The 22,314-nt window shown below is 40.6% G+C and overlaps 2 protein-coding genes across 18 annotated transcripts in view; one reads left to right on the top strand and one right to left on the bottom strand.

Moving 5' to 3' along the window:
• Positions 1 to 1,255, bottom strand: part of METTL8 (methyltransferase 8, tRNA N3-cytidine) — a 66,136-nt gene extending 64,881 nt beyond the window's left edge. For 13 of the 14 annotated variants that reach the window (XR_010306664.1, XR_010306656.1, XM_064163045.1 and 10 more), the window contains exon 1: positions 931 to 1,253. Coding sequence is in view for 11 of the 14 variants with exons in the window: in XM_064163045.1 (XP_064019115.1) it covers positions 931 to 1,160 (230 nt within the window). In the remaining 3 variants the exon portion in view is untranslated. Of the gene's footprint in view, positions 1 to 930 lie in introns of all 14 variants that reach the window. The other variant, XM_064163030.1, reaches the window with a different exon arrangement.
• Positions 578 to 21,750, top strand: DCAF17 (DDB1 and CUL4 associated factor 17). 4 transcript variants are annotated; one of them, XM_064162943.1, is made up of 15 exons: positions 578 to 706; positions 1,490 to 1,568; positions 2,537 to 2,640; positions 4,020 to 4,110; positions 4,660 to 4,799; positions 5,655 to 5,733; positions 5,890 to 5,979; positions 8,301 to 8,408; positions 9,087 to 9,192; positions 12,223 to 12,365; positions 13,753 to 13,862; positions 14,787 to 14,874; positions 17,515 to 17,598; positions 19,996 to 20,151; positions 21,100 to 21,750. In XM_064162943.1, coding segments are annotated over exons 1-15 (1,569 nt in total). In that variant the 5' UTR covers positions 578 to 704; the 3' UTR covers positions 21,289 to 21,750. The 4 variants fall into 4 exon arrangements, with proteins under 4 accessions (XP_064019013.1, XP_064019006.1, XP_064019017.1 ...); XM_064162936.1 differs by lacking the exon at positions 578 to 706 and having other exon boundaries at positions 1,413 to 1,568; XM_064162947.1 differs by lacking the exons at positions 578 to 706; positions 5,890 to 5,979 and having other exon boundaries at positions 1,413 to 1,568.
• Positions 21,751 to 22,314: the final 564 nt, after the last annotated feature.

The following is a 22,314-nucleotide window of genomic DNA, read 5'->3' as shown; positions in this document are numbered from 1 at the left end:
AGCCCATTCCAGTGTCCAATGACTCTCTCAGTGAAGAACTTTCTCCTCACCTCCAGCCTAAATCTCCCCTGGCACAGCCTGAGGCTGTGTCCTCTCGTTCTGGCGCTGGCCACCTGAGAGAAGAGAGCAACCTCCTCCTGGCCACAACCACCCCTCAGGTAGTTGTAGACAGCAATAAGGTCACCCCTGAGCCTCCTCTTCTCCAGGCTAACCAATCCCAGCTCCCTCAGCCTCTCCTCGTAGGGCTGTGCTCAAGGCCTCTCACCAGCCTCGTCGCCCTTCTCTGGATGCGCTCAAGCATTTCAATGTCCCTCCTAAACTGGGGGGCTCAGAACTGAACGCAGTACTCAAGGTGTGGTCTAACCAGTGCAGAGTACAGGGGCAGAATGACCTGCCTGCTCCTGCTGACCACACCATTCCTGATGCAGACCAGGATGCCACTGGCTCTCTTGGCCACCTGGGCACACTGCCAGTTTTGAACAAATCCCTTAAAATCGTAGAGACATCCCCGCCAAGTCCGGGTACGTTCTATTCCCGCCCACCCGCGGGCGATGCCGTAAGCACCCTGCTCGTCCGGCGCCGCTGGCAGCTGCCCGCCCGGGTGGGTGCTCACACCGAGGGGAGCCCCGCCGGCCCTGCCGCGCCACGTCCCGCCGCCCGCCTCCGGGGGGATTTCCTCTCCTTAAGAATGATCCTGAAAGGAAATGCAAGTAGCCTCTTTTCCCTAACTCAACTATCACTAAGAGAACTTTCCTGCTTTTATTTAAACCCACAACGGGTAAAACGCTTCCATTTACACGCCCCACATGCCAGCGTCCCCTGCGTTCACTTCACTCCCTTCAGCGCAGGGTAAGGCAGTGGAGCCCAGAGGCGGGAGGTCCCGGCTCCGCGGGTAGCAGTGCGTAGCCACTTTCGGCGGCTTTCACCAACCTCTGCGCAGCAACCGTCCTCCTGCCTCGTGGGCCTCCGCGCAGCGCTTCACCCGCGGCAGCGCCGCCACACTCCGCCCGACCGCCCCGGCACAGCCCGTCCCTGCCGCGGGCCATGCTGGGAGAGGTGGTCCTGGCGCGCCGCGGAATGCAGCCCGCCAAAACTACAGTACCCAGCGAGCCGCGGGGACAACGCGGGGCTGCTGTCGCTGCGCATTTGCGACAACTCATCCCCGGGAGTGCCGGAAGACGCAGTACGCACCCAGTCCGGGGGCTGCCTGCACTACGGAGCACGTTGTACTGGCTCCGCCCCTCCACGGCGCGGCTGCGGCGGCCGCGGTCCCCTCGGAAGGTCGCGGTGTGCGTCTTAGGAGTCAGTAAAGGACTGCTCCCGTCTTTTCCCGCTTCGCCTTTCGCCTGGCCGGCCAGGGCCAGGCCAGAGAGAAGCTGGGGAGATAGGCGAGCTTGCACCGAGGCCCAGGCATGTGCCCGCAGACAGCCGCCCCGGCTGCCTCCCGGATCCCTAGGGATCACAATGTCTGTCGGTTCCTTACCCGCAGGGCCCACGGCTTTTATGCCAGAGACGCTGGTGTCAGCCACAGGAAAAACTTGAGACTCCTGAGGAAGATTATATGTCAGGTAATGCTTTCTGGCGCTGGCTGAACTTCTGCGTGGTTACATTTATTGCATGAGGCTCAGACTTTAAAAATGCATCGAGAACTATGCTGTGGAAAAACTCTGGAAGCAGGTGTAAGCCTAATAATTGTGTTAGAAATAGCCTATTGTAAGATTTCATATCGTTTATCCTAATTAATACCAGTATTAAATTCACAGTGTTTTAGGGAGCATCGCTTGGATTTGATTGGAGTTCTCGCAATAAATGAGCAGCAGAGGTCCTTAATGCGTCAGTGAAATCTGTGTTGGAGGGAAAATAGGAATTAAACTAATTACCGAATCAAGTGAACTTGGTTTTTAAATCACAGCTATTAGCACTCTCATGCATGATAGAAATGCGTGGAAGTGAATGTGTGGAGGAGGACTGACAGTTGTGTTATATTAAAAATAACATTTAGTGGAAGTCAGCTGAAGTGTTTTAGTGTGTAACACTTGAGTTTTGTGGGGAGGGGGATGACTGAAACCTTGGTTAATGGTATAGAGGTCCTGATGTTTCCAATGCATGCAAGAAACTTTGAGCAGTTCACCCCATTAACATTTAAGGCACTTTTTGCAAAGAACAGCAAACACGTTTTTTCTGCCTTTTACACAAAACACCAGCAGCAGAATGGAATCAGGTGTGCAGTAAATTCAGTTCATTGCATATAAAAGAGTTGTGTACATATTAACACTGGAGAATTTTCTCCTTGATTTAAAAAGTTGTCATTAAAATTTAGTTGCTGCTTTCTATTATAATGCAGGCAAGTTAATGACAAAGCAGTCATTACTTATGCTGTTCATAATAGCTTATATATCTTTGTAAGAGCTTTCTTTATGTATTAAACAGCAAGGATTCCATTAAAGTTATTGTGGTGCAGGAGCAAAATAAAATATTTCCCCAAAGCAAGATTTGTTACAAGAACTGTCACCATTACAACCATTGTCTCTTTTAGGAAAGCACTACATTCAAGAATGTTTGGACTACTCATTCTGCATCTCCTATTGCTTATGAAAGAGGAAGGATTTACTTAGACAATTACCAGTGCTGTATTAGCAGGTAATAAATTAACAATTTAAAGTTACCCTGTCTTATAATTTTAAGAGTGTAATTCTGGTTTAGATATGTCACTAATTTTACTCATCAAAATAGCTCCCGTGAAGTGACTGGAATCAATTTGTGAAACGAGAATACCCAGGTGCATAAATCTTTGTTAAATTACACTCAGATGCTACTATGCCTTAACATGATACCTGCTTTGGTGAAAGGAAGTGTGATCTTACTGGTGTTGTGTAAATTCATCTGTCAGAGGAGTTTAATAGGAGTGAAAGATTATGACCATTTTGTAATTGTGCACTAAAACCCAAACGAACAGTAGTTCTTTGTGATGCTGTAACTAGCAGCACGCTAAAGAATGTGTCACAAAATCAGTCGATGTAACGAGCTTGATACTATGTCTGTGAATTCTGTATTAAAGCAGCAAACCATTGTTCATGTAGATATCCAGCACACAGTTGGATTTTAGTTTATTTTGCAGATCAGTTCTCTGATCTGATTGACTCTTAAGTTTCACGATCAGCTGTGGAGACACAGCTTATGAGGCAGCACAGCGTAGAGGTTGAGATGTCCTGGGTACATCAGACCTTGTCCCTGCCTCTGCCTCATATGGGAAGTATCAGGGACTTGGAAAACTGCATTGCTGAGTAAATTGCTGCCAGAGCAGTTTTGAGACAGTCATATTGTACATGAAAGACAAATTAATTGTTGGTGCAAGTCACTGATGAGAGTTAAATGTACACTACTTGGAGTGGGGATCTAAATCTGCTTAGCTATATTTTATTCCTACATTGAATGCTTTCCAGTACTGAGTTAACCTATTTAACATCTCATCTTTCAGGTTTATTTTTGACTTAACCTCCTCCTGAGTGGAAAAGTTTTGCACAGTATGAAGCTTTTATTCTAGCACTAGGGTTTGTTTTGTTTGTTCCTTTGTTTTCAAAATACCTGTACATAATGCCACACCTTTGTTATTCTGAAAGGCAACAGAGGAAGAGCTTGAGGGAAAGGTTCCAGAATGATTGTCAGTTTCTGAAATAAGTGTTCATTTTGATGTGTATCACTGAAGTACAAATGTTACCATTAGTTTTGTAATGTACAAACAACAGCACCACCACCCCCAAAAAAACACACCAAAACCAACAAACAAAACAAGATACCCCACAACATCAAACCAAAATATAGCAAAGGTTAGCTTCTAAATACTATGTTACACAAACTAATGTTTATTAGGCCTTATTTTGTAAGCAATTTCAGGTTATATTTACAAAGTAAAAATAAGATGTTTAGATTTCTGACCTGCCACGAAGCTGTGTGAAATAACTTGTTGCTAGAAAGTAGTTTGTAAAGTTGACTGATGATCGACTATCATTTTTCTCCAGCATTGCACAGGAACCAAGAATACTTTATCAAAAGCCAAAGTGTTCTAAGTCAGAAAAAATAGAAGATGCTTTATTATTGGAATGCCCATTGGTAAGATTATTTATTACTATAGCACTGTTGTGCAAAAAAACTGAGGACTCAACAAAGCAACTCTGCTCAAAAGCTGTTCTGCTCTCCTTCCTCCTTGTGGAGTTTTTCTTTCATCCACTGTCCACAGGTCTTAGGAATATTAGTCCCATCCTTGAGATGTCTTAAAATAAGGTGATTTGAACACCGTTCTTATCAATTACTGTTGAGTTACCACTGAATGTCTTATTCTGCAGTACTTTATCTCTTCAAGACTGGTATCAATTAGATGGATATACAGTTATACTTCAGTTTTGCAAGGCAAGGAAGTTTTAAAAGGTATCTTTTCTAGAAGAGGTAACTTGCAAAAAGTGTGGTAAGAGTTTATGTAGTAGTCAGACTACTTAGCAAGACAAGAGCTTAAGAGATTCTGATGTGATTGGTAGGCAGCTTTACAGCTTTAGTTTTGGAGGAATGTATGTTAACTTTTGCTTTCTTGTTACTATGACAAAACCTTATGTATCTTCCTTGTACAAAGGTTTTTTTTTTCCTTGATAATCTTTTGTTATGTAGGGAGAAATGCTGCCAAGTCCATCAGACTATAAATCTTCCCTCATAGTCTTGACAGTGCGGAACTGGCTTCTCCGTCTTTGTGCTGATACTGGAGAAGTACTGGAAAAAATATACCTTGCTGATTCCTATTGCAAATTCAGGTATTAAACTTTGACTAGGTTTTATCTAATTAGCAATCATTAATACTCTATTGGAGAAAGGACCCTGTTTATTTTAGTACTATTCTATGGCTGATTGAAGGTTCGTTAGCCTAGCACATTACCAGGACTCCTCTTCCTGCATGCTGTTTTCTGTGGAAGAATTTCAGCAGCTTAAGTATTATGGTCTCAAATTTGGTGTTGAGTTCCACAAACCCCACAAAAACTAGGCTGCTCTTGGTTTTTCTCTGACAATTTTGCAGCCTTTAATAGTGTGATAGCAGCCTGCTAGGAGAGGATCTTGTGAAAGAAACTTCATAAAACATAAAGTTAAGATTTAACAAGGCCAAGTGCAGGGTTCTACACTTTGGCCACAACAACCTCGAGCAGCGCTACAGGCTGGAGACAGAGTGGCTGGAGAGCAGCCAGGAAGAAAGGGACCTGGGGATACTGGTAGATAGTAGCTGAACATGAGCCAGCAATGTGCCCAGGTGGCCTAGAGAGCCAATGGCATCCTGGCCTGAATCAGGAGCAGTGTGGCCAGTAGGACAAGGGAGGTTATTCTTCCCCTGTACTCAACACTGGTCAGGCCACACCTTGAGTACTGTGTAAAGTGAAGGAGAAAGATAACATGTTCCTGCTTTCTAAATGTGTATCACAATTCACTAGGAATTAAGCCATTCCTGATTCTGTGGGGTTTGCATTATTGCAAGCAGCAAACATCTCGGGCACCCCTTCCAACTCAGATACTAAAAAGTTTACCTAAATGCAGATTTGTTTAGTTTTAGTAGATTATAATTTATGTGAAGTAATTATTATTTTGAAATGATCAAGGTAGACCTTTCTTGTCACAAACAGGTATCTGAGCTGGGATACTCCTCAAGAGATAATGGTTGTAAAGTCAGCTCAGAATAAGCTCCCTGCAGCAGCACGGCAGGTAAGTTTGTTAAAGCAGTGTCATTCAAAATTGATGAAAAACAAATGTACAGAGATGGAGATATTATGCTGTATTATTATAGTCAATTACTATGGCTTACTTTCTATAAGTACCTCAGCTATAGTAACTGCATTCAGTATTGTTGTTCTTTCCCAGGCTGGTATCCAAGAGTCTGTATTGTTCTATCTCGCTGTATTTCAAGTTTTGCCTCTTTCTTTCATTGGAATGCTAGAAATAAACAAAAAGGTGAGTTAATTCCTCTGTTAGTCATGGTCAGTATTGTAGTTGCATGAGAGGCATAGTTTGCACAGGATTGTCCCAGGATTTCAGAAGTCAAACTCAGAGCTTGTGAAAGCATAGTGCTTTGAAACTTTTGTTAGTAGTAGTGTTCTTGTCTCTAATAGGAGTGTTCAGGGGAGGATTCTTAATTCAGATGACCAGAAGAGAAAACAAAAATGCATTCTTCTATTCAATTAGTCTTGACCATGTAGAAGGACTTTAGCTTTTGTCTCTAGCAGTAGTAAGAATTAGGTAATCCCAAAGTGTTGGTAGATTTCACCTCTTAAAAAAGACAAATGTGCTTCTGACCCACCACTAGCAATGATCTTACGAATTCTATAGGCAGTTACAGATGTTTCAAACTTGTATTATCACTGATAATACATTTTGAGCAGCAAAATGTAGATATATGTCTTGCTTTATCAGTCACAAGCAAATAACCTTTCTGAGGTCAGTTTGTGATGTAAAGGTTAGCCTGTGTATATTAAGAAACCTCAAGCCAGATGGCAAATTTTACTGTTCTGGTGAAAAAAAGTGTCTATTTTAAGGCAAGAAAGCTCTGGATGCAACTTAAAAATGGAACAGTACAAACATGCAGACTCTGTGAGCTACAGTCTCATTTGGGGTTGAGAACTACTAGTGGGTTTCAGCTGGCACTGGGTTGGATTGAGGCTGTAATTGAGATTGAGCTGACAAGTGAAGGAGTGAGGTTAAACATTTTTCATTCAATTTTAGGGCTATTGTGAATTGTTCTGTTCAAAATTAGTATTTAGGACTAGAGAAAACTATTACTGGTATCAGAGGTATTCTCAGTCTAGTTAGGAATGGCATGCCAGGTTTGTCATGCTCGTAGCAGGCGAAGCACCTGAAAAAGTACTTCAGTTGAGCCTGCACTGAGTATTTGCCACAGTATAATAGTGACAGCTATGAATAACCACAGGGCAGAATTTGAGATTTGAGAATACACACAGCAGGGGAAAGAGTGAATGCAATGCTAAGCCTGGTATAGATCAGTAGAATGATAGAATGCTTTAGGTTGGAAGGAATCTTTAAAGGTCATCTAGTCCAACCTGCCTCTGCAATGAGCAGGAACATCTTTAACTAGATCAGGTTGCTCAAATCTCTGTCCAACCTGACCTGGAAGGTTTTCTGAGATGGGGCATCCTGCATTTCAAGGATTAACCTGTTCCAGTGTTTCACTACCCTCATTGTAAAACAGTTCTGTCTTGTACTTTGTCTAAATTTCCCATCTTTTAGTTTTAAACCATTATCCCTGTTGCAACTGGCCATGCTAAAAAGATTGGCTTACAGGCCCGTTTTACTGAAAGGCTGCAATAATCTCCCTCTGCAGCCTCTTCTCCAGGCTGAACAGCCACAACTTCCTCAGCTCATCCTCATAGGAGAGGTGCTCCAGACCTCAGGTCATTTTTGTGACCTGCTCTGGACCCAGCTCCAACAGGTTTTTGTCCTTGTGCTGAGGCCTTCAGAAATGGATGCAGTCTCACCAGAGCAGAGTAGAGGAACAGAATCACCTCTCTAGACTTGCTGGCTGCACTTCATCTGGTGCAGCCCAGGACATCATTTGCCTTCTAGGCTGCAAACACATTTCCATCTCATGTCTGGTTTTTCATCCACCCTATTTTAATTGCTTTTTCATGTAGTGATTCAGATTGAAGAAATGAAAACTCTGCATTTCCAAGCATCTCTGTTTTAAAAAGCCTATAAACTTAACATGCTATTCATTAGTTTGGTGATTTTTTTTCTCAGTGGATATGTGTTAAACAGTGGCACAAGTGGCTACTGCATAATTTGGATTCAGAGTGAGTTCTGTATTCTGTGACAGATGGATAATACAATTTAAGTACAGCTGTACTCTATCATAGAGCCATGATTAGACTAGTAGCTTACTCTGGTGATGAAGAAAGAACAGAACATCTGAAATCAATACTTCTACATTGAGTTGGGAGCTTAGCTAACATTCCTTTAGGATGCTTGGTAATATAATCTATTCAAGTATGATAATAACTGGGTAACAAAATATCCTGATAGACTGAGACTCAACTAGAGAATAAATGTGCTTGTAGAATATGACTTACCTAACCTCAGGTGATCTTGCAGTGCAAAGTAGTACAGAAAACTTCAGGAACCAAATCACTGGTCTTAAGATTTGGTCAGAATTAAAAATGAAAGCACTGCAAAATTAAGGACACCATGTCAGAATTTCACATTACCTCTCAATTATTTCTTCCCTAAAGGAGTATTTTTCTTTTCCTTTTTTTTTTTTCCAGATATTTGGTAACAGTGTGACAGATGTTGCTGTATCTAATGGAATCTTGATTGTAATGTATAGCATGGGTCTGGTTAGGCTTTATAACTTCCAGACCATCTTGGAACAGGTAATGAAAAAAACAAACTTTTCACACATTCCATATTGTTTTGGTGCAACAAGTTATAAATGCCACATAGGTACACACAGATGTGTCAAAGGATAGAGTTCTTGCCTATATCTATTTACAGTTGGAAGATGCAAACAGGTACACCTGTGGAAAATTCTACCCAAACCAATTAGAGGAAGCAAAACATAGAGGGTCAGACAGGCACTTCAGTGCATTCAGGGAGGAGCTATGTAAATGTGTGCTCGACTTTACACACCTAGTCTGTAGTTAGAGGTGAGTGTTAAGGCAAAACACTGATGAGCACTGAAAACTGCTCTGATACAGAACTACAGTTCTTTGAGTTTCTGTTCTTCCAATCAAAAATGGGATGTTAATTCAAAAATAACACTTCAGACAGTACCTAACAAGATAAAGGTGTCAGTAGGAACATAGAATTATAGAATCAACCGAGTTGGAAGAGACCAACCTATCACCCAGCCCTGTCCAATCAACTAGACCATGGCACTAAGTGCCTCATCCAGTCTTGAACACCTCCAGGGGCACCGATTCCACCACCTCCCTGGGCAGCCCATTCTAATGGCAAATCACTCTCTCTGTGAAGAACTCCCTCCTAACATCCAGCCTATAATGCAAGTAAATAAACATCAATAAAGTTATTTTTTCCCCATGTCATTTTAGTTCATGGAACAGCCATTTGATTTGGGACATGAATTCAACTGGAATGGTCAAGCGGGAGTTGTAGGAAAGTATCCATTTGGTCTTCCACGTAACATTAAAATAACAGGTATTTATGATCTTTGTATTATCTTGGCTGGTTGCTTTTTATGGATTAATTATGACTTATTTTACACCAAGAAAACCTTAAAAGTTACTGTATTCATATTGTGCTGTAGCTGTATTATTTCTGGGTTTACTTTACAGTAAAAGTGTGCTTTGGTTCACAAAAAATAATTCCACAGGGTTTACCTAGAGAACTAATACAGCAACTAAGCTATTTGAAGAACTTTATAAGCATATTTGAAGAACTTCATAAGCAATGCATGAAGTGGAAACCCCTTATTTCTGAGACAGAACTGCTCTTGGGAAAGAGGAAGGGCTAGGGCAGCTGTTAATAACAACTAAGAAACAGTATATGGCACATAAGCAAAAGAGGTGAGAATATTTAATCTAACTGGTAGAGGGAATTCAAAGAGACTGAATACAATTTCTCCAAATTGCATTTTGATAATTCCAAGTTGTCAGAAATGTGCCTGTTTCACTAAAATTAATTCATGAGGAAGAAAAAAGATACCTATTACAAATAATTCTTAGCCTGAAATCATTAACTTAAGAATGTTCTGCTTTATGTAATATCTTTATTTTTTCTGAAACCAAACACTAATTTCTGTTGATGCATTTGCTGCTAAGCATCTTAATGAATGACCAAGGGTTTCTTTGATGTTTTTTTTTTTCAACTTTAAGAATACATTCTCACAAGTTCATGCTTGAGGCATTGAAAAGAAGAAAAGGAAGTATGTTTCACCAATATCAAATAATGCATGCTTTAGTTCCTTTACTTTTGAATGTTTTTGTATTAAATGAATTTTACTGTTCACATAAAAAAATGCTTTTGATCTTTTAAGTTTGCAAACAGTGTCAGATAATAACATGCAAACTAAACCAGGTTTACATAAATGAAGGAGATGCCCAAAGATAAAACACAGACTTACCTAGTGAATGGGGTCACTTCTAATGCAATGTTTTATCAAAACGAAGTGATAGGCTCCTATAGCTGATATCTTAGGTTCTGCACAGAGAAGTTTCTCTTTGTTTTCTTCACTGTGTCAGTCTGCAAAACTACAACTTAATGGTAGGGGCCCTGTGGAAAACGTGCTGTGGAAGCTTTAATAGGAAGCCTGTACCAGATACCAGATTTGTTCTCATATCTTATACATCATTGCAGTTCTGAGATTCAAAACCAGTGTACTGGAGAAAACATTTCTCATCTTGAATCATATTCAAGAATTTGTGGTTTGGAAGTTTGGAACTCCTGTCAGACGTTTGCCATGGCTGCTCTTTGCAGATAGTTGCATTCCTGTGGGTTTTGAGCTGTTTTCTTTTAAGAAGCAGTTGACTGACTGACTGTTCAATGAGTGAGATTTTAGCAGCATTTAAGCCTGTATTTACTATAATCAAACTCTGTGATTTTTCATGTTTATTTAATTCTAGCTTTCCTACAGAAATTGCCTGAAGTGACAGCAGTTAGTACAGTGCCAGCTTTATGGTGGGTTAGGTACCCAAGGGGAACTGTCTAACAGTCTAAACTTACAGGATACCATGCACTTACCACATACTTTACAGCTCTTCACTGATGAGGAGAGAAACTGGAGGATACTTTCTTGAGATTTGATTTTTTTAATTTTTACTTACTACATTTAGTAAAAATACTTATTAGTGCTGAAGGCTGGAGAGCTAAGTGAATAGAAAAGATCAGTTAGATATTGAAAACCAACAGTGCTAGAGAAAGGACTTAGAAACAATGAGAACAGGAGGTCTTAAGCAACAGGAGCATGTGACACGTAGCAGGAAAGGGAGTTGATGCAAGAGGGTGACTCTGTTGTTGGTCTTGCAATTTTTTGCCAAATGAAGATAAAAAGAAAGGCATATTTTATCAGCAGCCTGTATTACTTAGGATTTATGTATTTTTAAAAGGCATTTAACTCTCTTTAAGGCCATTTACCAGATTGGCTATGTAAGCTTTACGTAAAAAATTGATAGGCTAAAATTTTAACAGATTTTCTTGGCTCAATTTTCTGAGAGATTTTAGTATCAGGAGATCCTCTGCTTATGCTTCCATCTTTGACATTCCCTACATTTACAGCAGATGCCTTGGCTTTATAATCTGTACTTTAAGTTTTGTGCAGAACCTCCCATTTTCTATGTTAGTCCAAAAGACAACTAGAAGACAGCTGCATTCTAGCTTTGGAAAGACTTCATTTCCATGGGCGTTGAACTAATAGGTTGCAGTCTAAATGGTCAAGTAGTTCTAAAGACAAATAAATAAGAGAAGTACTATGTAATCATAATTTCTGGTGTCATGTGACAGCTTAGTCTGTTGGCTAAGACCTGGATCTGGATCAGGACAAGAATAACTCAAGATTTGAATGAGACTTTGGGACACAGGAGTCCAGCTAAGAACTCTGTTTTTCTAAAAGCGTTTCAGCTTAAAGGGAAAACTACTATTTTTTGCCATTGATGACAAAAACATGCTAGATTTTTATTGATTTTTATGAAGTCAGCTTCAGATTAGATTCATTATGGTCCACACTATTTTGCTATATTGCATAAAAGGAGAAGGAATATTTGCATTTGAGCATCTTTATGCATTTAATTATATTATTTGAAATTCCTCCTGTTAGCTCATTTCCAACTATTTATCACTATTTTCCCCACAAGAATAACAACCTTTTTGATGTGCTTTTTGGTCTGTTTGTGTGTACATCCTCTCTCATTCACATCAGCTGGATTAATTTCAGTTGTTTGCTGTCCCTGTGCTTATCCAGCTCATTTGAAGTTAAGTTGAAAGTATCAGAAGAGCAGTTCAGCATGAAGATCTTAGAAGGCAGTAATCTTCCATGGGGAATTGCATATGTGTGCCTGGACACTAGGACAGGTAGCATAGCTAGTACTAGAAAATAATCATAGACAGTATTTTTGCACCAGTTCTCAAAAGTTCTGAAGAATGGATAGCTTTATTGGAATCTAGGACTGTAAGGACCAATGGAAATATGATTGTTCTGCTACTAATGGTGTTAATGTTACCGGATATTTGCAGATACTCCACCTTTGCTATTTGAAGCAGCTTCTCTGGAGAATGCATTTCAAATTGGAGGTTACCCTTGGCATTATATCATCACACCTAACAAGAAAAAACATAAAGGAATCTTCCATATTTGTTCTCTGAAAGACAATGCTTTGGTAATATATTCAGATAGCAGCCTCTCTGAAATGCATGTTTAACACATTTGTCTTCATCACTTCTGAGTAGTGCTTGAGGTAACAACACTTTTGTTTTGCACTGTGGTCCCCTCACAGAAATCACCCTACAGTGTTAAATCTGCTGTCAGTGGAGTCTGAATTCTTCTGAATTAGAACTGCTTCTGATATATCCTCATTCCAATATAACTGGCACTCTCAGTGCTGCACAGTAATGTATTCCCACCTTAAAGGTTAAGGCTCAAGCAGAATCTCATTACCTAGCTCCTTGCACTCTTAACATCTTAATGTACTTCTAATTAGTCAGCCTACCAAATGGCATGAATAAAGTAGCTTTTTAAGTTTTAAAAACCTGCAAAATAAGTTTCCTTAATGTTTATAGTTTATCCCTGATTTGTACATTCTCACTCCTTGGAAAGCATTTAATATTCAGTTTAATCCTTCTCTCCCTAGAAAGATTTTATTGCTCAGTACTCCTAATTATTTCTGTGTATGTACTACTAGTCATCATATAGTCTTTTGAGTGAACTCTTCATCTCAGCTTTTAACTTGGATCTGGATTTGACCTGAAGACACTTCTGTAATACAGGCAGTTTGTAGGCCTGTTAGTTCAGGGTTCCTCACTAAAAAACTTCTCATCTCTAAATGTCTTCTTCTCTTTTATTAGCCTGATCCCATTCCTGTCTGGTATTTTCAAAACAACCTTTCATAACCATAGCCAAAGATCAACTTTGATTCAAAGGGACTTGTACTACCCTTTCTCACCTTATTTTTTCCTATATGGACTCATACCTTTGAAAATTTTAATAACCAAGGTCTGCTAAAATGTTAACAAGAAGCAGCCACAGACAAAATCCCAAGACTTTGACTAGCTCATAGCTGCAGTAAAAAGCTCTCCCAAACTCACACATTCCACAAGTACTTGCACAAAAGAAGCTAAGCCTGAGATTGCAAACTCAAGTCATATTTCATGCCAATGCTTTTCTTGTGTCTTCACACACCTCATTATCTTTTACAGATTGCTGGAATTGCTGAAATGTTTGCAGAGTGTAGGCTAAATTCTTGCTGAGCTTAGTTTCAGGAGAGGTAGAACCATGTATAGCTGTGCTACAAGGTAATTCCTTTCTGCATATCAAAAGAAACTGTTCCATGGACTATCTTGAGAATTTGAACTCTGTAGTAGTAGTATCTTAAGAATTGGAACTGCTTATTATTGTTGTTGTTGTTCCACTGCTATTCTTTTTGGTTATGATTATGAGCAATACTTAAACACCTTCAAAGGTATGTAGAGTGGAGCTCTGTGTTTCCTCTTTAAATGCATTATGTGAGACTTTCAAGTAGTATTTCAAGCTTTTTCTTCCTTCTTCAGGCAAAAAATGGCATACAGGAGATGAAATGCTGTTCATTGGAACCTGACTGGATATATTTCCATCCAGATATGTCAGGCAGAATAATCCATGTGGGACCAAATTTGATAAAGTATGAGCCTTTTTTTCCTCAAATTTTATTGTCATTAAGAGAAAAAGTTGCATGACTGCATAAATCCAGTACTTGGACAGTTTGCAGGACAAAGTACTCACCAAGCTGTAGAAACTGTAAAATGTATTTGTCAGAATCAGAAGTTCTGGTGCAAGTATCTTCAGATTTCTGTGTGATGAATGTGATCACTGGCAGGCAACACTAGATTTTGATATAAGAAGTGTTCAAAGATTAATTTTTCATAGAATCATAGATTACAAAAACAATTTATTTCAATTTGAGTTACTCCTGATCTTTTAATATAGCTGATGTTTTAAAATTGTGTAGTGGTTTGGGTGTTACCCCCCCCACACACACATTTTGGAAATCACCCAGACTAGACTCAGCTGGCTTTGGAAATTTGAACGAAGCTTATTTACAGCTTAGCACAATATACAAGCAGATATCTACAGTATATACACTTAGATACAGAAATATACAAGGTAAAAGGCAATACAGAAACACAGCAGCCCCATCTGAAATGTGAGTCCCCAGGAGGGGCTCCCAACCACCCTTCCACCTTCTCCCACCCCTCTCATCCTTACCCCAGTCCCAAGGAAGAATGGAGGTTCAGCCAGGGGGGGTTAGGAAGCAAAGTGGATTAATCAGAGAGACAGCAGAGAGGCTAGAGAGAGAAATGCATCTCAGAACTCCCCAGCAGGAGTAGCCCCTTATCTATGTTTGGATTCTTGTTCTTACACCACTCAGCAAGCCTATGAGTGAAGTAGACATCACCCTTGTTTGTCTTTCACAGCCTGTAATCTAGTTCTTTCTCACCAAAACATTCTAGCTAGCTTCAAACTTGCACAAATTGTAAATATAGAAGTGTTGTAGTAGGTGGATTTGAATACCTGATTGACTTTCTAATTTCTGTTTCTTTTGTAGAGTGTTGAAGCTTAAGGAAGTCAAAAGTAATACAGAACAAATGGAGGTTGCAGAAGATTTTACAATAGTGGCCAACAGAGAAAACTGTGTGAGTTCAGTGTCAGATCACAGTGTGTGAGTGTAGGCAATTTTCAGGTGTTTTCTGTATATGAGCAAGTGCTGGTTTATGGGCTTAACTCAAAGTTTAGATAAGGATATTCCATGTTTTCATTGGACTATGAGCTGTATGAAAAAAATGTTGAAAACAGGAATGCTTTCAGGATAGCTTTCTGAAACCTCCAGCCTTCCCTTTAGATTTCAGCATTCTTCATGATGTGCAGTGTAACTATGTGTCCCTGATACAAAGCAATACTTTTAAGATGGTGATAGACTTCCTTCAAAAGAAGGGGCCACCAAATCATAATTGTGTGCATCTCTGGTGTTAAGGTAAGTTGATCATACAAATGCTAAAAAGGTTTTAAGTCTCTCCTAACTTAAAAGTGAGTGTTTGTAAGACAATAAAGAGAATATATTGCTTCCAAAAGTCTGTTTGTTTTCCTGGTCATGCACATCTGTCACTCTCTTGTGACAAATCTGGCATTCATCTGACCAAATCGGAATCAAATCAGTGCAGTAAAGTAACAGAATAACCCAGAACCCTTAGTTCTTCTCATGTATTTTCTTGGAGAGCTGAACTGGAACAGAACAAAACTAGAATCATCAGTAAGTCAGAAGGATGGGGAAAGGTTGAAGGAAGTGATGAGGGAATGATCTAAACCTTATGATAGAAGTGTGCTGTTAAATCACCTTGGTTGTTTTATGATGTCTTTTGTGATAACAAAGTGCAAAGACAAATGCCAAAGAAATTAAAGACCACACTCAAGAAGAAGGGTTTTTGGCAGGACCTGGAAGAGCAGTTGTTTTGAAGTTATGTCTTGCATAAAAGCAAATGTTTATAATTTCAGCATATAGTAAAGCCCCTGAAATCAGCAATACTAATTTTGAAGCTTCTGCAACAGAGATGTTTGTGTATCAATAGTCCACATTCACTCAGGAATGAAATTTTCATTTAATTTAGAAGGGGTGAGATTTGTCATCTAATGACTTGACATACAGTTTCTTTCTTTAAGGGTTTGCTTAGGTGACTTTTGCTGTGGTTAGAACAAATAAATGGGAGTTCCAATTCATAGACTCAGCCAGGAAGAGATCACCAAGATCAGCCAGTCCAACCTAGCACCCAGCCATAGCCAGTCAACTAGACCATGGCACTAAGTGCCTCATCCAGGATTTTCTTGAACGCCTCCAGGGACAGCAATTCCACCTCCCTGGGCAGCCCATTCCAATGCCAATCACTCTCTCTGTGAAGAACTTCCTCCTAACATCCAGCCCATACCTCCCCACCACCACAACTTGAGACTTTGTCCCCTTGTCCTGTTGTTGGTTGCCTGGGAGAAGAGACCAACCCCCACCTGGCTACAGCCTCCCTTCAGGTAGTTGTAGACAGCAATGAGATCAACTCTGAGCCTCCTCCAGGCTAAACAACCCCAGATCCCTCAGCCTCTCCTCACAGGGCTGTGTTCCAGGCCTCTCACCAGCTTTTTTCCCCTTCTCTGGACACATTCCAATATCTCAACATCTCCCTTGAATTGAGGGGCCCAGAACTGGACACAGAACTCAGGGTGTGGCCTGACCAGTGCTGAGTAGAGGGGAAGAATAACCTCCCTTGTCCCTTGTTCTACTGGCCACACTGTTCCTGATCCAGGCCAGGATGCCATTGGCTCTCTTGGCCACCTGGGCACATTGCTGGCTCGTGTTCAGCTACTATCTATCAGTACCTCCAGGTCCCTCTCTGCCTGGCTGCTCTGATCTGTCTGTGCCATGCCTTTTCCTTTTGACTTGATTATTAAGACACTTCTAACCCAGTTTTGACTGTTCTGCTTGAGGGTAGGAAGACTCTACAGAGGGATTAAGGCTGAACTGATGAGCTGAGGTCAGTTGTAAGAGGTTCAACAAAGCCAAGTGCCATATCCTGCACCTGGGTCACAACAATCCCATGCAGACCTTGGGCAGAGTGGCTGGAAAGCTGCCTAGCAGAAAAGGACCTGGGTGCTGGTCAACAGCTGGCTTAGTATGCACCAGCAGTGTGCCCCAATAGCTAAGGGGGTCAAGAGGATCCTGGTTTGTAACAGAAATAGCACAGCCTGCAGGACTAGGGTACTCACCATCCCCTGAGAGATGTAAAAGACTTGTAGATGCAGTGCTGAGTGACATAGTTTAGTGGTTGGACTTGATGGGAAGGTCTCGTAACAAAAGTGATTCTGTGGTAAGTTCAGTGAAACCAGCTGCAGCAATTTGAGGATGCATCTTCTGGAAGTAAGAGTGTAAGAAACAAGTTCACGATGACTAATCATCACTAATCATTAGTGATGACCTGGCTGTTAATTCTCATTCCAGTCTTTTGGATGTGGTCACTTCTGTTCTAGTTATGGTGGCAGAAAACCTTTGCCACTCCTACAGGACTGAATATGAATAAACCTCAATATCTCATCTAAAGACCCTGAGTTTATGAACCCTCATAAATGAGACATCAGCACTAAGAAAGACCATGTGTAGCTAATGAGTAAAATAAGGTCAGAGGTATTAAAGCAAGGTCAGAAAGCAAAAGACATCCCATAAATATTGTCAGATAGATAGGAGGAAACTAAAATGCTCTAAAGACTACAGTACCTTTTTTCCTTTCCCTCCAAAGGTGAACAACACTGTTACTGTAACAGCTTCTGGTCGCGTGGTGAAAAAGCGCTTCAACTTGCTGGATGATGACCCAGAACAAGAGGTAACTGATGTAGTTGAGGAACAGCAGTTCATGGATTAAGATGTTCAGATGGGCAGAAGTCATTCTTTTTTTTTCAGGTGGTGGCTGTAGCAATTAGCTGTGTTAATCTCTGAGCTATTTTTTTTCCTCTTCTGTGGCTGTCTTTGTCTTCCAATTCATTTATTCTTATTGTCTGTCTTTTCTCCTTGGTTGATATATTTGCTTTGGGTAGTCTCTTAAGAGCTGATCTTCTGCCCCATGATACTCCATTGGCACAGAAATGAGATGTTAATGTGACAAGCCATTACTGTTCTCTCTGTTCAACTATGTCCTTTATTTCATAAAATGCTTTATAAGTATCAAAAAACTTTTTTAATCTGCTTTAGCTTCCTCTAGTCTTTAATTTCTCTATTTTTGTCTCCCAATTCCTCTGATTAGATTGCAGGATAGGTGCCTTGGTTCTAGTTTAAATTTCCCAGAGACTCAAGATATAGCTAACAGAACTAATATAGTAATAGGATGCCTTCCACTCTCCCCCCACAATTAGATGTAGATAGGAAGAGGGCAAAACACCACACCCAAATAAATAGTCTTGCTTCAATTTGGAAGTTAAAAGGAAAAAACCCTTCAACAATAAATAGAAGGTATGTGAGGTAGAGGAGTTACAAAGAGGTATAGGGAAGGGAAAACAAGATACAAAAAATAGATGCACAACCAGATAGATGGCAATGAATGGTGGTAGATTTTTAGGAAGATGAGATCATAGAATCAGTCAGGGTTGGAAGGGACCACAGGATCATCTAGTTCCAACCCCCCTGCCGTGGGCAGAGACACCCTACACTAGATGAGGCTGCCCACAGCCTCATCCAGCCTGGCCTTAAACACCTCCAGGCATGGGGCCTCAACCACCTCCCTGGACAACCCATTCCAGCCTCTCACCACTCTCATGCTGAACAACTTCCTCCTCACATCCACTCTGAATCTCCCCACCTCCAGCTTTGCTCCATTCCCTCTAGTCCTGGTACTCCCTAACAGCCTGAAAAGTCCCTCCCTAGCTTTTTTGTAGGCCCCATTCAGATACTGGAAGGCCACAAGAAGGTCACCTGGGAGCCTCCTCCTCTCACTGACTGAACAGCCCCAACTCTTTCAGTCTGTCCTCATAGCAGAGCTGCTGCAGCCCTCTGAGCATCCCCATGGCCCTTCTCTGGACACACTCCAGCATCTCCACATCCTTCTTGTAATGGGGGCTCCAGAAAATATCCACCACGTGGTGGGATGACCACGTGGCAAAACAGGAGCAGCTGCAGGAACAAGGGTGGTGCTGGAAGGCAAGGAAAGAGAGAAGGAAAGAGGAAATTCCCCTGGTTTTATAGGGGGGCTAGACAGGAAGTGGGAGTGAGCTATCCACTGCACCTGGGCTCAGGTTCAGACCATGCCCCCGGGGAGGAGTCTGGAGGACCTGGGGTCAGGTTCAGATCACCCCCTCTCTCCCCCCCGGGAGGGTTAACCCTTTACAATAAGGTATTTAACACTTTAAGTATCTGCTTCTTGAGAGTGAAAACATCCCACTAGTTTGCATCTTCAAAAGATTACAAAGATTATTTTGAGCTCTGTCTAGAGTTAGAGATGTGATTTGCATGAGCACAGCAGTTAAAATTCATCAGTTTCTGGCAGTCATTTCTATTCTGTTTTCTAAGGAAATGGATTTTACTATGGTAAAAATACAGGACAGACACTTAACATCTGCAGTTCATTTCTATCCACTGTAAAAACAACCAAAAAAAAGACTTGGCTTTTTTTTTCCCCCTGCTGCTACACTTAATTTGTGATTCCAATAGATATTTTAGATACTTTTCCATCATGGAACAAAAAGACTGGCTTGAACTTAAAAGAGTATGTAACCAGGCTCACACCAGTGAGACAGAGGCAAGTAAGCCAGCTCACAGTCTTCACTGTTTGGTCTCAGTTCTTCACTGTCGTTTACTCTCTGGAGTGAGGGAGAGATCTGAACAGAGCGTACAGGTGTTTGTGTGAATGGAACTGCCATAGCATACCCATCCCCTTGAAACCAGTAATGGTTTCAGGCTGTACTGTCTTTATCGTGTTTTCAGAGAGAGTATGAAGTTTAAATGTTTCTTCTGCCACTTTTGAAGTACTTATTTTTCTCTGTGATATTTCTAAAACACATCTATTGCACATTAGGATTGTTCAGCATGTTACTTTTTTTCTGTCTTAAAGCAATTTGCTGAAGTACAGTGGACAGCTTGTGTTGAAAAATAGGCTTGTTGGTTATCAGGCTGAAAAGGCTTAGAACTACAATGTTTTATTGTTTTGCTTTTTTACCTGAAAGAAAGGGAAGTTTAGGAAGAGGGGCATGTGAATTTGTTTGATATGTAAACCTGTTTTGTTTTTCATAAGACATTCAAAATTGTGGATTATGAAGATGAATTGGATTTCTTATCCACTGTGGCAGTTACTCAAATAGGAGCTGATGGAAGAGCTCACTTTGACATTCATTGTAATGAATATGGGCTTCTACTTAAGAGTATTCCATTACTGGAGTCCTGGGATGTGGTGAGAACTCCTGACTTTTGTTTACACTAACACTTCCCCATACCCATTTACCTACTGTAACTCAAATATTTTAAGTATTCCATCAGAGAATAGTTCCATGATTTGAAATTTAGATTAGTTTTTTGTTGTTGGTTGATTTATTTGGGTTTTTGGCTGAGGGAGGGGTTGTCCTTAGATGTCTGACTAGCTACATCAGACTTGATGTAGCTTGTAGCTTGATGTATGACTTGATAATGTCTGACTAGCTACATCAGCTTAACTTTACAACTTGTAAGTAGTCTCACTAGCTTAACTTGAAAAACTCATACATAGAATTAGCATGAATCTCACTGCATGTATTTGGAGAGATGGAATAGGCTGTTCATATGGTTCAAGTTTAGGTGGGCATCCAACTTAGATGGTCTGAAATATTCACCACCTTTTGGCACCTCTTTTAGAATTGACTGCATAAGCAACATAGGACCTTAAATTAGATGTTCTTAACTGCACTAAGATTCCTAAAACAGGCATGTGGGAAACCTCTCAGAGGTTTTAAAATTCTGTCCTTTACACAGTCTCTCTGGGCTCTGCCATCCAGCCAGTTCTTGATCCAGCACAGAGTGAATCTGTCCAAACCATGAGCTGCCAGCCCATTGGAATGGGCTGCGCAGGGAGGTGGTGGAGGCACCATCCCTGGAGGTCTTCAAGAAAAGACTCAATGAGGCACTTAGTGCCATGGTCTAGTTGACTGGCTAGGGCTGGGGTATAGGTTGGACTGGATGATCTTGGAGGTCTCTTCCAACCTGGTTGATTCTATGATTCTATGATTCTATCTACACAAAATTTCTGTCTGGTCATGGAGGTCACCAGTATTAAATGGTTTTATTTCCCTAAGGAAAATGGTATGGGTATTAGCAAGTTGTGGAAAGGGAGACTGCAATCAGACTTTTTTGTTTTTTCTCATTTCAGACTTACAGTCACGAAGTTTACTTTGACAAAGACCTTGTATTACATATAGAGCAGAAGCCTAACAGGAGGTTCAGTTGTTATGTTTACCAAATGGTCTGCGATACTGCGAAGGATGATGACTGCTCAAACCAGGAAAAACCTGAAAGAGTGTTTTGTGAAAAAGGAGGGAGAATTTTTGAATATACTTAAGACATAACAACTGCAGAGACAGCAATTTGGGTGTTATTTAGGGACTTCATGCATATGAATTAGTCAACTACTGTTTTTAAAGCAGGATTTAATATTAATATTTTCTACTTCTATATGAGGTTTTATTTCTTTTTTTACTCTGTAACATTGTACATTTGTCTGTAGTCCATAATAGCTGTTCATGTATTCACTAGTTCATCATTGATGCTAGATGCAGCACTTAATGCTTCTCTTCAGCAACTGGATTTAAATACTGGACATCAAGGAGAAAGATGTGGACTTAATCATTTGCTGTATGCTGCAGTGTGTCTTATGTAGTTTTACCTATGCAACTTTAATACAGACTGCTATTAAACAAAGTATTTAAAACTGTATAAATTCTGTGTATAGTATGAAAATGGCACCACTGGAACAAAATCCTTCTGTTGGTTTTGTGTGAGAAATAAAAAATCACTTAAGTTCTCTTGTTGTGTTTGTTTGGGTTTAAAGTATTAACAACTTACAGTTTTACTGCCTCTGTATATATATAACCAAGCAATTATCTGGTTCTTTCTGTACCAAGGGTCAGGATTTGTCAAGTTTGAGCCAAAGCTACTAGATGTTCAGCCAAATTACTCTGTTTAGTGACCTGCCTGATGCATGGGAGTTCCATGTAGTATATTCAGACCCTGCAGAATTCAAGATTTCATTTTAAATTAAAAACCACCCACAAAAACAAAACACAGGCTGTGGACTTCATAGTGATAGTGTTTCCAAATGTAAGCCAAGGGTGGGATCAGGAGAGTAGCTTTTGGAGGGATGACCAACATCAGATTTCTCACTGCCACCAGCACCACTGTCACGAGTAGAGTAATTCTAAACACAACCATTTTCACTGCAAGCTCTACCAAGGAAGCATGGCTTGTTCTAGGTGATGCACCAGTGATGAGCTGTAAGACTATAAAAATTATCTATTGTGAGTTTTTGGTGAAAGTGTAATGCAGAACTAAAAGTGAAATGTGGAAAAGGAAAACACAACAAAGAGCT

Source organism: Pogoniulus pusillus, chromosome 2 (assembly GCF_015220805.1).
Source record: "Pogoniulus pusillus isolate bPogPus1 chromosome 2, bPogPus1.pri, whole genome shotgun sequence".
In the NCBI taxonomy this organism is placed as follows: Eukaryota; Metazoa; Chordata; class Aves; order Piciformes; family Lybiidae; genus Pogoniulus; species Pogoniulus pusillus.
Note: the sequence above shows the minus strand (reverse complement) of the source record. Positions and strands in the feature narration are given on the sequence as shown.

Excerpts from the sequence above, each read along its gene's own strand:
- DCAF17 (XM_064162936.1), top strand. The coding sequence starts at position 1,413 with ATGTGCCCGCAGACAGCCGCCCCGGCTGCCTCCCGGATCCCTAGGGAT. Across the intron at positions 2,641-4,019 it reads TACCAGTGCTGTATTAGCAG|CATTGCACAGGAACCAAGAA; the intron begins GTAATAAATTAA and ends ATTTTTCTCCAG. Across the intron at positions 14,875-17,514 it reads TGGCCAACAGAGAAAACTGT|GTGAACAACACTGTTACTGT; the intron begins GTGAGTTCAGTG and ends TTCCCTCCAAAG.